The sequence below is a fragment of the Esox lucius genome, chromosome 13 (genome assembly GCF_011004845.1).
Source record: "Esox lucius isolate fEsoLuc1 chromosome 13, fEsoLuc1.pri, whole genome shotgun sequence".
Taxonomy (NCBI): domain Eukaryota; kingdom Metazoa; phylum Chordata; class Actinopteri; order Esociformes; family Esocidae; genus Esox; species Esox lucius.
Genome location: NC_047581.1, coordinates 33,410,955 through 33,423,971, shown reverse-complemented (window position 1 = coordinate 33,423,971; position 13,017 = coordinate 33,410,955). Strand labels below are relative to the sequence as shown.

At 50.9% G+C, this 13,017-nt stretch overlaps 1 protein-coding gene across 2 annotated transcripts in view; it reads left to right on the top strand.

Annotated features, from left to right (window-relative positions):
- The window catches only part of adgrv1 (adhesion G protein-coupled receptor V1), a 138,032-nt gene that overhangs the window by 55,437 nt on the left and 69,578 nt on the right, over positions 1-13,017 (top strand). For both annotated transcript variants that reach the window (XM_020052796.3, XM_034296435.1), the window contains 23 exons: positions 442-646; positions 804-950; positions 1,504-1,759; positions 2,069-2,271; positions 2,871-3,047; positions 3,665-3,847; positions 4,111-4,290; positions 4,412-4,576; positions 4,807-4,927; positions 5,251-5,374; positions 5,544-5,682; positions 6,174-6,359; positions 6,612-6,847; positions 7,459-7,607; positions 7,744-7,942; positions 8,184-8,403; positions 8,640-8,879; positions 9,030-9,179; positions 9,314-9,790; positions 10,204-10,347; positions 10,973-11,144; positions 11,249-11,390; positions 12,019-12,866. In XM_020052796.3, the coding sequence (XP_019908355.3) occupies positions 442-646; positions 804-950; positions 1,504-1,759; positions 2,069-2,271; positions 2,871-3,047; positions 3,665-3,847; positions 4,111-4,290; positions 4,412-4,576; positions 4,807-4,927; positions 5,251-5,374; positions 5,544-5,682; positions 6,174-6,359; positions 6,612-6,847; positions 7,459-7,607; positions 7,744-7,942; positions 8,184-8,403; positions 8,640-8,879; positions 9,030-9,179; positions 9,314-9,790; positions 10,204-10,347; positions 10,973-11,144; positions 11,249-11,390; positions 12,019-12,866 (5,063 nt within the window). The remainder of the gene's footprint in view (positions 1-441; positions 647-803; positions 951-1,503; positions 1,760-2,068; positions 2,272-2,870; positions 3,048-3,664; positions 3,848-4,110; positions 4,291-4,411; positions 4,577-4,806; positions 4,928-5,250; positions 5,375-5,543; positions 5,683-6,173; positions 6,360-6,611; positions 6,848-7,458; positions 7,608-7,743; positions 7,943-8,183; positions 8,404-8,639; positions 8,880-9,029; positions 9,180-9,313; positions 9,791-10,203; positions 10,348-10,972; positions 11,145-11,248; positions 11,391-12,018; positions 12,867-13,017) is intronic.

Here is a 13,017-nt window from a genome sequence, read left to right as displayed (position 1 = left end):
ATTTTAGTCTGGGTCGGCAAGTTCCCTGGTGGTTACAGAATCTGTGCAGAAACCAAAGTGTTGCTAGATTGAATCTTCAAGCTGGCAATGTAATATGTAATCTGTTGTTCTGTCACTAAGTAGAGCAGTTAACCCTAAGTACTCCCAGGTCACTGCTGGAAATGAAAACGTGTTCTCAGTCAACTGACCTGGCAAAAATAACTCTTATCCAGAAAACATTTGCTATAGTAGCGAGTCCAAAACTTCATTCATACTTTTTCATGCTGCAAACCCCCCCCCCCGTGGGAAACAAACAGTGGCAAGAACCTTGCTTGACCAATAGGAGACCGACACTTGACCAATAGGAGACCTACACTTGACCAATAGGAGACCTACACAGCACCTTGTCGCTCCTCCTCTCTGACTGTGGTTTGATGTGATCTCTGCCACAAATACTCTCAGCTATGGTGAGTTGCGTTTCGCGCCTGGCGACCGGGAGTTGGAGATTGCGGTGAGTGTCGTTGACGACGACGTCCCAGAGGAGAAAGAAGAGTTCCAGGTGGTTCTGAAGAATCCCAAGGGGGGGGCTGAAATTGGCTTTGGTGGTCAGGTGACCGTGCTTATTCCAGCCAACGATGACGCCCATGGGATCATAGGCTTCGCTCAGGTGCTCTTTTGTTTAATCAGGCCTCCATCATTTGTATATTTGGTAACATCATCTACAGTTTTGGAGTGCAAACACGTACATTCTAACACAGCAGTGATTGAGGTCATGGTGAATAGTGAAATCTCTTCGATACTGAACACTGATGTTGTCTATCCAGGCCTCTCTGTCCGTGGAGGTGGAGGAGTTGGCCCAGGCTAACACCATCTCTCTAAGTGTTGAGAGGAGGAGAGGGACCTTCGGGAGACTGACCGTCCACTGGGCGGCCAACGGCAGCCTGGAAGACATCTTCCCCGCCTCAGGAGTGGTGGGACTTTTGTTTTTTTTCAAAGATAACTTTCAGAGCATATGATGAAAGAGAGAGGGACATAATAGGAGTCTAGATGACTCAGTGGTCCAAGTCAGACATTTAGCTAAACTGTGTACATATGAGAGTCCTGAGTCTCTACGAGTCTCTACGAGTCTCTACGAGTCTCTACGAGTCTCTACGAGTCTCTACGAGTCTCTACGAGTCCCGTATTCTATTGGCATGCTGCACTTTAACATTTCAACTCCTGTTGCAATGACACAATTGAGCTGTACTTCTACCTTGGACTTGGGTGTCATTGCAAAAGGAGTTTAAACGTAGAGGGTTGACTCTTCATGGTGGGTTGGGCGCAGGCAGGCTCAAGCGCCGAGATTTGGTCCGAAACGTTGTGCTTGAGTGAGGAAGATTGGCCTAGGATGACGTTTTGTCCTGGTTCAGAGTGCCTTCGACGAGACACCAACCATGAAATTGCGAGGGGGGACTTGTGGGCGGCGGCGTGTTCAGTGAACGTCCTACATTGGCTGAGCTACAGGCGTGTGTTTCTCCATCTCAGGTGACGTTTTCAGAGGGCCAGGTGAAGGCTGCCGTCTCTCTGTCTGTGCTGGCGGACAACGTCCCGGAGCTGACCGAGAGGGTGTCCATTACCCTCGTGGATGTCATCACGGTGGGCATAGACCAGCCCTCCACGGGGGCGCGGATCGACTCCCAGAGGTCGCGGGCCCTTCTCACCATTCTGCCCAATGGCTCGCCCTACGGTGTGATAGGCTGGCACCCAGACTCACAGTTCCTCTTCCCTCAGGAGCCCCAGAGTGAGAGGCCAGCTGTTTAGATTCACATTTTGTTGGTTTCTTTTCCCACGATGGACTCGTGGAGCACTGTGAATCGGTCTCTTTCCATTTGTTAGTCCCTTAGTCCGATATCTCAGACAGTTTTGCCGGATTTTGACGAAACGTGCTGGGTGCCCGACGCAGTTGGCTTGTTTTACAATGTGTGTAATTAAAAAACCATGCGCGTGAAAGAATGTTATCCAACCTCTTATTGGTTGTCTCACTAAGACATGAGGTTTTGGCGCTCTTAAGTTGTCTAAAAGCGTGTGTGTTTCCCACGCCCACCCCCAGGGAGTCCCACGAACATCACCCTGACCATCGTGAGGGAGCAGGGCGCGACCGGGGAGGTGGCTGTACACTACCAGACCGTGCCGGCCCTGTCCAAACCGCCCTCCAATCAGGCCAGCTCCTTACAGGACTACACGCCCCGGGACGAGACGGTCTTCATGAAGGAGAACACCACCCTGGCCCTCATCACCATCACCATCCTACCGGTACCGAACCAATCAAATACCCGATCATTGACCAGCCTCATCCTGGGACATGTGGCGACAGGACAGAAGAGTCCTCCCTTCTCCTCCTCCCCTCCTCCTCCCCTCCCCTCCCACCCAAGCAGTGTAGATGTAGATTGCTTGAACAGACAGCGTGGCTTTCTGCCTGTTCCGGCAGTTTCCTGCCCCACAGCTCGGGCCCTTACACAAGGCCCTAAAACCACCAACACTGGGCCAGCCCGGTGGAAACCCACTACTTATCTCCCATCGCCCCAGAATAGATTGGCTCCAAGTAAATTGCAGTGCGGTGTGGTTATTTGAACTTCCACTAATGGTGACTATTATTGTGTTGTGTTTAGACTGAGAGGAAGTTTGAAAACATGGCCTTGGTTTCCATGCGCTCTAAAACTGCCAGCGTTCATTAAGTTATGGGGAGTGAATGGCTTCAGAAGTGGAGCAGGGGGCAGGTTTGGTAGCTCATTTCTGTGGTTTGGGCGTTACGAACAGTTCCCCTCGGTCTGGATTTAGCAGGCGAACGTATCCCCCAAAATGAAGCCCAGGTCAGGTCGTCTGTAGCTGAAGTCTGTGTGTGTGTCAATAAGGACGAAGCCCCGGAGCTGGCAGAGAGTTTCCTGGTGAACATCACGGGCGTGCAGCTGGCGGGCGGGTTGACTGGCGCGGGCAAGCCCAGCCTGAAGAGGCCCGGCATGGAGGTGGCCGAGGTCACCATCCAGGAGAACAATGACCCACGAGGGGTCCTGCAGTTCAACGTAACCCAGGTCAGCCTGGTAAACCTCACACGACTTCCTTCTTTGAATGTAGCATTCATTACAAACCTGGGCATTCAAACCCTGAATAGTAACCGCATGAAAGCCGCACCAATCTCATGGTACATGTGAGGAATAAGGTACGGACGGGTGTGGTTTATGGCCAATATACTACGGCTATGAGCTGTTCTTGGGCACCAAGAGAGCCTGGACACTGCACTTAGCCGTGGTATTCTGGCAACATATCACAAACCGCTGGAATGCCTTATTGCTGTTATAAACCGGTTACCACGTGTGCTGACGTGGTGTCATACCCCTGGTATTTAGTCTCATATACCACGGCTATCAGCCAATCAGCATTCAGGATTCAAAACACCTGGTTTAAGGGAGTGTATCGGATGGCTATGATAGAACCTTTCTTTTTACTGTTGTATTTACATTATTAATAGCAGTAAGGGCCCTCAGGGTTTGGTACCGTTTTTTCAGTAATCTCGTAGCTGTGTGGTATAAATGCCATATACCACACCCCCTTTTGCTTTATTGTGTAAATACAGCATTTGATTACCCCCTTAAAAAAACAGGCATTCAACTGCACATGTTTCAGGCCTGTTTCTGTGTCGGCTTCTTAGGAAGAGTCCGGCGGGGTTCTGGCCCATGAGGTACCCCCCCCTCGGAACCTCCTCCGACTACGAGTGGTGCGATTGGCTGGCAGGACTGGGAGGGTGGTGGTGTACTGGGAGGCTCGGCCAATCACTGCCAGTCTCGATGATTTCAGTCCTTCTTCTGGGAATATTACCTTCCAAGACGGCCAGGTGACATGACTGTTATCATAGTTGGATAGTTTCCCTGGTTAGATCATGTCCTCAGGGTCCTCTGTATCTCCGTTGAGAGATGAAAGTGCTTGTGATGCCAGAGTTGTGGATTTCATTACAATCCTAAATTATTATTATTAGTATTGTGATTTTATGTTAAAGTTCGGTCAATTGACGTCGATCCACTCAATCTAGTTGAGCTTCTATGAAGCGTAGGATGTTTACCTTCAATGGAAAAATAATACTCTGCGCCTGTTTTACAGGGAGAGGCTGTAATAGACATCAGCATTGTGGATGACACAGAGGTGGAGCCTGTGGAGCGCTTCAGTGTCACTCTAATGCATGTGATTGGTGGAGCCAGGCTGGGGGCGGAGACCTCTGTGACCATCGCCATCCCCCCCAATGATTCGCCACTGGGCAGCTTCAGCTTTCAGGAGCAGACTGTAAGTCTCAGCTGATTGTCACCCAACCAGTTGCCCTGTGGAGGGATTCTTCTGTACCATCCAATCCAGTGTAACTTTAATGTAGAACGTTATCGTGCCTAGTTGACCAATCTCCTTTCAGGTCAATGTGACCGAGCCAAAGTTCACCAGTGACCCGGCTGCCATGGCAACACTTACGGTGGTGCGCAGCGCGGGAGGCATGGGGGCGGTGACTTTGGTGTGGGGCCTTGAGGCTACCGCCCGGGACGACCTTTCACCTCTTAATGGAACACTGGTCTTCAGTGAGGTCAGTAGGGGGAGGGCCAGCGGTGGACTCCAGGGGAAGGTGGCGGCATGTCGGATGACAGTGTCAATACAGAAACGTTTAACTGTTAACTTAAATTATGTCACTTATGCTGATACTTCAGAATATGAACCAATGATAAATGTTCAGTACGTCTTGTTGGTTAAAACAGTAAAGTGTTAAGATAGTTAGTGTGTCAAAAAGACACTGATATGAGACTTTATGAACCTCAGAATGAGTCCAGAAAGACGTTTGGGATCCGGGCTGTGGCAGATGCTGTGTTAGAAGGAGACGAGAGCTTCATGGTCCAGCTCCTGGCTGCCAACAGTGGGGCGGTCATCGACCCCGTTAACGGTCAGTGTCTTGGGCTAAATACTTTCTGGTCCACGAGGATGGGTGAGAAGAAAAGGTTGAGACAAGAGACTTTTAATATCCCATAATTACTTGTATGCATTAACCCATAAATAGCTCGACATAACTATATGTTGGCTTTACTGTCATTCGTTAATGAAATGTAAATATAGTTATTTCCTGACCGCCACAGTTATGAAATTATATACAATCCCTAATGGATGTGTTCAGGATTGGGGGGGGGGTACCTTTTTAACCATAATTAAGAAGTGCCCGCGGAGGGCGCCAGACTGAACTGTATCCCCCGGGTTGGTGTGCATCTTCAGGGGTCGCCACCATCACCATCCTGGGAGACAGTGCAGCTCTGGGAGTGGTGGGCATCGCTGAGGCATCCCGGAACATTCTCGTCGGAGAACCTCAGGGGGACTACAACGGTACTGCTCTGGTCAGGTACGGTAACATTGTCGCATCTCCAGCTGAAGCCCATTATTTTCATGGGTCCGAATATTTCTGTTAGTCCTGCCTGAGGTCGGTTAGTTAGATCAAACTGTTTAGTCAGTTTGTTTACGTGTGTGTGTGCGCTCGTGCTTGTGTGTGTCCCCCTGTGTGTGTTTTCCAGCCTTGTACGAAGCTCAGGCATCTTCGGACAGATCCAGGTGTTCTGGAAGATCTCTCCTGCTGTGGCCTCTGAGTTTGAGGAGCTGTCTGGGGTGGTGATCATGAGCGGAGCCCAGTCTGGTGCCACCATCCTCCTCAAGGTATGACAACCAGGAGCCGTCTGTCTCTGACTGTGTAATCATATTCTTAATCTGATTTTACCTCGTCTTTAAATACCTCCTATGAAGCAAAGGTAAATGCTAAATGTTCCCCAATGCAATTGTGAACCTGTGTCCCAATATCAAAACTCGACTTCTGAAATAAATGGAGATGGATCCTTTTGGCGTTCATTGAACTGAAACTATAGTGAAACACCTGTTGATTCTTTTGTGAACCGATTGAAAGTAATTCTTCGAATGCATGTTGCTTCTCATTCTTTAACTTCTTTCTCAAAACTCGAAAAAACAAAGTTTATTCAAAAGGTTCCTCAAAGAAAACATAGGGGTTTGAATCCCCCCATATTTTGTATGTAAAAAAAGAATCATACATTGGGTGATGTAACGCAGCCTTTAGACGATGCATTCTTAACTGTAGTTAGAGTTCTTCACTGGACAGCGGCTGATGAGAGGGGTCTTCATTGCTGTCATTTCAGGTGCTGGACGATGACATAGCAGAAGAACGGAGTTTGTACCAACTGACCCTGACCTCAGTCACGGCCGGAGCGGAAGTCAGCCCAACGGCCCAGCGGGCGGCCATCACCGTGGCGGCCAGTGACTTCCCTTATGGCCTTTTCTCCTTCCCCCAGGGCCTGGTCAGGGCCTCTGAGGAGGAGGGCAAGGTGAGAGGGGTCAGAGGAGACCACTGATTCAGTACGGTGGAGGATGTCCGTATGTGTTGCTGCCCTGTCAGAGGCGGAGCCTGGAGGGAAGGGGCGGGATTGAGGAAACGACAAAGTGATTTTTGTCGTATCCTCAATCGTTTGGTCAAAGGCTCTGCCACCTCAGACACTTGTAGCAGTACGGTGGTTGAAAGACGCATGTGGTGCGAAGGTCGTTTGGCCGCTGTCTAGCTTGGCGATCTCCTCCCGCAGGTCAGCGTGACTGTGGTACGCTCCAGGGGGACCCTTGGGAGCGTGTGGGTATCCTACCAGACAGTGGGCGGAGCGGCTGTCAGCGGTCTGGACTTCACCAGGGCCTCGGGGCGGCTGCTGTTCGGCCCGGGCCAAATCGCACGCAACGTCACACTGAGTATCCACGACGACGACCTCCCAGAAGGACCGGAGGAGTTCTACCTGAATGTCACGGCCGTGGAACTGCTCAACGACAGGTAATTGGACACTGGTCTATGTTTCAAGGTGGAGTGAGGGAGTTTTAGGAGAGTATACTGATCCTAGATCTGTTGTTAAAGGTTACTAACAACTTGATTTTCTACTTTGTTAGGATTTTGGGTAAGAAGTGGGAACAAAATCTTGCTCAGTGATTGTTGGATCTTTGGCGCCATCATGTGGTACAATTATTTCCCTGTTTACAAGGCGATAGATGTGAGGTCTCTGGGTGGGAGGTGCAGGGTCTCTGGGTGGGAGGTGCAGGGTCTCTGGGTGGGAGGTGCAGGGTCTCTGGGTGGGAGGTGCAGGGTCTCTGGGTGGAAGGTGCAGGGTCTCTGGGTGGGAGGTGCAGGGTCTCTGGGTGGGAGGTGCAGGGTCTCTGGGTGGGAGGTGCAGGGTCTCTGGGTGGGAGGTGCAGGGTCTCTGGGTGGGAGGATTTGCACGAAAGGCATGGTGGGTAATAAACTCCATGTTATTCAGTGCCTCGTGTGTACTGGGAGCATTACTACTTGATTCGTCACTCCTCAGTTCTGTTTAACCCGGACATCAGTTGGTTGTGAGTTTCTGGGTGGGGTGGCGTTGTCTCTGACCTCTGTCACCCTCCTGTGGTCAGCAATGTGGACTTCAGTGTGAGGGAGCACGGCCTGCAACGGGACCAGCCTCCAGCCATTGGCAACATCTCCTCGGTCACCATCGTTATCCAGAAGAATGACAACGCAGAGGGCGTCCTGGAGTTCTCCGCTAACTTTGTCAACATCACAGGTCAACCTCTGACACTATTCAACATACGTTAGCTGTTAGCTATAAGTGGCCCTTGTTCATTTATTTACAACAAAGGCACCTAGGTGCCGATATCGATGCACCCCAATGTATTGATGTCCTTTTCTTTGGCCCTCAGTGGAGGAGGATGTGGGCGCTGTGTTTATCCCCGTTGTGAGGAGGGTGGGGTCCTATGGTCTGGTCACAGTCGACTACATCTCCAGGGGTCTGACGGCCAGACCTGGTCTTGACTACAGCCTGGCTAACGGCTCGCTGACCTTCCTCCATGGCTACAACCTTAGCTACATCAATGTGACTATCATAGACGATCAGGACAGGTGAGTCTCTCCTGTCTGTCCTGTCTTTCTGTCTGTTTCTCCTGTCTGTGTTTCTGTCCTGTCTGTCTGTCTTTCTGTCCTGTCTGTCTGGACTAGTATAGTAAACGTTGCTGGTTCTAAACCCCTGTGAATAAAACCATTTTCTTAGCGTACTTAAAATAATGTTAAATGAGGTTTAATAGCTTCTATTAGAAACTTTCTGTGAATATGAATAGAATTAAACATTTTGTGACTCTCCCAGTGAGTATGCTGAGGTGTTTGAGGTCCAGCTGTCTGGCGCCACTGGAGGATCAATACTCGGTACTCATCTGGTGGCCAGGGTTACCATCGCCAAGAGTGACTCACCCAGCGGTGTGGTCCGTTTCCTGAACAACAGCGCGATCACCCTGGAGAACCCCAACAACACAATGAGGCTCAGTCTGCTCCTGGAGAGGGTGGGTGGGCTGGCGGGAAATGCTACGGTAAGCCTACTGGGACACATCCTCAGTGACTTAGTCTGTTTGCCAAACCAGACACTCATATGTGACATTTATGTCATCATTCAAGTTAACCTTCCTGACTCTTGGCCATTTTAAGGGATAATGTGTTTTCATTTTCATAAGGAAATTATTGGTCCCCAAAGATTATTTGTTTAGTAATTTCAAGCATGAATTCTTTGCATACCAGCCAAACTGAACCATCACTTACCTTTTCCCAGATTACATGGAGCATTCTGGGTCCCAACACCAAGGAGCCTTTGCCAACCATGAACACAGACATTGGTGAACCTGTGAACGGATCGTTCCATTTCAGAGATGGGGAGGGGGGATTGCGTGTCATTGACCTGAAGATTCTCCCCCATGGGGAGGTGGAAGTGGCTGAGGCCTTCGTTGTCATCCTTACGCACCTGTCAGGTGACATGGACATTGACCCCAGAGCTGGATCAGTCACACTCCAGGTACGACCACGCTCCACTCTGACGTACATCTCAGTGTCGACACGATCCCCACTTCCATTAAAACACGTTATGCTATGAGGCCACGCTGATTGGTGACGATGGGTTTTCGTCTCTGAGTCTCTGGTCTGTTTGGGTGTGTGTGTATCTCAGATTGAAAAGTTTGGAGACCCTAATGGCATTGTGCAGTTCAGGGACGAGGACCTTAGGGAGCGCGTGTACAGTGAGCCCACAGACAGCGACGGTCCTCTCAACATCTCCCTCCTCGTCATCCGCAGGGAGGGCGTCATGGGCAATGTTACGGTAAGGTACTTTTGTCATCATCCGCTCCAACAAAGACCGTCCTGTGTCTGAATCCAGTTGTCTGCCACTGGCCTACTGCACACAATCAATTCCCAGGTGTATCATGGGTATGTGTGGGTGTGTGTGTGTCTCAGGTGTACTGGCAGATCCTGAGCGACTCTGACACAGCGGGGGACCTCTCCGCCCTCCGCGGCTCAGTGGTCATCCTGGAGGGCCAGAGGGAGGCGGCGTTGCTCCTCACCCTGCTGCCGGACGCCGTTCCCGAGCTGGAGGAGATCTACGTGCTGAGGCTGACCTCCGTGGTCGGGGGCGCCACCCTGGACCCCAGCCGCAGCGTCACCCGCGTGAGGGTGCGCGCCAACGACGAGCCGCACGGCGTGTTTGGCCTGAGGGCAGAGCAGCAGGTGGTGGTGGTGTTGGGGGCGGGCAGATGGCTGAGCCTGAATTTGACGCGGCATGCCGGGGGCTTTGGCAACGCCAGCGTGAGCTACCGGATCAGTACCAGGCCCGGGCTGGATGTACAGGGCCTGCTGGGCGAGGCGGCTGTGGGGAGCGTGCTGGTCAGGGATGGCCAGGACTCAGCCTCTGTCTCTGTGTTAATCAGCAGTCAGGTGAGGGGTCATTGGTCACCTGGTTCTGGGAGCGAGTGCCACCTCACAGCTGTCCAAAGTTTGGAGGTTGGGTTACATTTCGATTGAATCTTAATTTCATTGATGACTAGGTGAATGGAGTCTTCGACTCTTTAGCCTGGATCAGGGATGGTATACAGTGTCAAGAATGTTTGAATGTAACTTAGAATCATGAATGGACTTCATTTGATCCTGCTATAAATGTATTTTTACCTTTCCTGTCAATGGATGTAGATAGAAATGTAATTCACTGTATGCGTATAGTTTTCCCAATTTTAAACAATGTAAATGAGGAACACAACCTCTGTATTAAGGTGATGTTCTGTTTCACTCGCTCTGCACTACGTCCACCTTGTGCTGTGGCTGTTCCTCACTAGTCTTGGTTTGTCTTCCAGGTGTTTCTGTCGGTGGGGGAAAACTTCACCGTGGAGCTAACCAACGTGACCCTGCTGGGACCTCTCCTCAGCTCCCCGCCGCGCATCCTGTTGGAGGCCGGTGTCGCCGTGGTTACCGTCCCAGAAGAAGCAGCCAATGCTGAGGTAGCAGTCCCAACTGAGTAGGGTGAAGACGCATCTGGATGCCCTGAGTCAGTTTTGCGTTTTCCCTCCGTCAGGATTGGTGTTGGGTAAACGGAGACCAGATCAAAGGGAAACTCATTTCCGTTTGAACCCCAGGAAAAGCACCCATTGCTTTCATTGCTGCTAATGTAGATCCTAATAAAAATACAAATATAGGCAATATATGCACTAGCAGTTCCTCTGTTAGCCACTAGGAGGCGCAGTTAGACCCTGATTTAAACCTGGTTCCAGTCCCACATTATTACATAGAGTGGAGAGGAGGCATATGCTCTGTACTGTATATAACCAAATTACTGGTCTGTGGTTAGCAGTCCCTCCCAGTGGATACTTAACCTCTTTCCGTCTAGACATCTGAAAGACTTACGTAACATGCACTTCTTTTAAATCCACTGGGCAGCTTGGTGCTGACAGCAAAATAAAACTCAACCTATTGACCTTAGCTAGCTGCTTCATTGTCCAGTCAGCACACTGGTCTACCGGACCACTTGTGTCATCTCTTTTGACACAACCGTTAAGTAGTGTTTTTAATAGGCTGTCTAGTAGCTGGCGACCACTTCATTCCCCCGTTCCCTCCCTGTGTGTGCAGGTGGGCTTCACCTCACTGGCGCTGCGGGTCTCCAGTGTGGAGACCGGTGAGTGTGAGGCGCTGGTCTCCAGGTCAGGGCTGTTTGGTGGGGTGAAAGTGGAGTGGAGCGCAGGATACCCGCCTGGACAGACTCCAATAGGATTCAGGCCTGGAGACGTCTCCCCTAGTTCTGGTGAGGGCCTCTCTTTTTTTCCACCACCCTATGTCAACAAGCACCCTAGACAAAGACCCAGCTGATGTGTTGAAGTGACTGAGGGGGGGGGTGGTTCTTCTTAGGCTTTGTGACCCTGGCCCATGGAGAGAGGAGCAGGGCTGTGGTCCTCCGGGCTCTCCCTGATGTGTCTGAGCCAGCAGCATTCGCCCTCCACATCACCGCAGCCAGCTCCAGCTCCCCTTCCCCGGGGGTTGTGAGACTCAGGTACGGGAGATAGCTTCACCTGCCCGGCCAGACTTGCATGCCTTATGTAGCTCAGTTGTTAGTTGCACAGGGTTTTAGGTTCGACTCCCGCTGGAGGCTGGTATGAAACGATTGTGAAGACGTGTAAGTATGATGAAAATATTTATGTACTCAATACTGTCGCTATGGAAAACAACACCTGCTACATTACCTCATCATTGAGCTGTCAACATACTGGAAAGAAAGCCTTATCAGTAATAATACAGTAGTTTAATAGCCTTATCAGTAATAACCCAGTAGTTTAACAGCCTTATCAGTAATAATCCAGTAGTTTAACAGCCTTATCAGTAATAACCCAGTAGTTTAACAGCATTATCAGTAATAACCCAGTAGTTTAACAGCATTATCAGCCATAACCCAGTAGTTTAACAGCCTTATCAGTAATAACCCAGTAGTTTAACAGCCTTATCAGTAATAATTCAGTAGTTTAACAGCCTTATCAGTAATAATTCAGTAGTTTAACAGCCTTATCAGTAATAACACAGTAGTTTAACAGCCTTATCAGTAATAACCCAGTAGTTTAACAGCCTTATCAGTAATAATTCAGTAGTTTAACAGCCATGGTGTGATGGTACTCTGTTTCTGACAGGTCAGGGTTCACAACAGCAGAGATTGAACCCCTGGGGTTGTACCAGTTTTCCCTGGACTCCCGCCAGCGGGAAATGGAGGAAGACAAGCAGATCATAACCCTCTACATCCAGCGTCTCTACGGCTTCCGTAGCAACCGTACCCGTCTGTCCTACGAAACATCATCGGGCAGTGCCCTGGCAGGACAGGACTTCACCGCTGTGCGGGATGGAGAGCTGTTCTTTGACTCACCCCACCAGATCTCCGCCCCGCTCCACCTGTCCGTTCTGGACGATTCGCTCTCAGAGCCAGACGAAACGTTCTATGTCAACCTGACCGCCGTCCTGGCGCTGAATGGCGGCGGTTATGCCCCGGCGGGCGATGCCGGGCCCCGCCTCATCCCTCAGCACAGCGTGGCCAGCATCACCATCCTAGCCAGTGATGTAACCGGGGGCGTTCTGAGTATCGGGCCGGCCCTGGTGGAGGTGGCGGAGGACAGAGAGGAGGAAGGCCAGCAGGACAGGAGGATCCACCTCAGGGTACGGAGGTCCGACAGTCTCGGAGGCGTCGTCAGGGTCAGGGTCCAGGCATATGGGGGCGGGAGTGTCGGGGGCGCCTCTGTCCCGTTCACTCTAGAACCCAACAGGACCCTGGCCCTGGAAGGTCAAGACTTCCGCCTGGAGTCCACCCTGGTGTCACTGCAGGACGGGCAGAGTGAGGCCGAGGTCAGCCTCCTCATCGTGGACGACTCGGAGCCCGAGGGGCAGGAGGCGTTCTTCGTTTACCTCAGCGAACCAGAAGGAGGGGCGCAAATAGCAGACAGGCCTGACCAACAGGGGAACAGTTTCTTTACCAAAATCATAATTTTAGGTAAATCATGAAATCCCTCTAGGCTGTCACATGCTCCCTCGTCCACCTGGTGATTAGTCTAACATGTGTTGATCTCAGTCCAGTCGGCCGTGGTTTTCCATTACCAATCTTAAGATGTCTGTTCAGGTAACTGCTGATATAAGCGATGGCA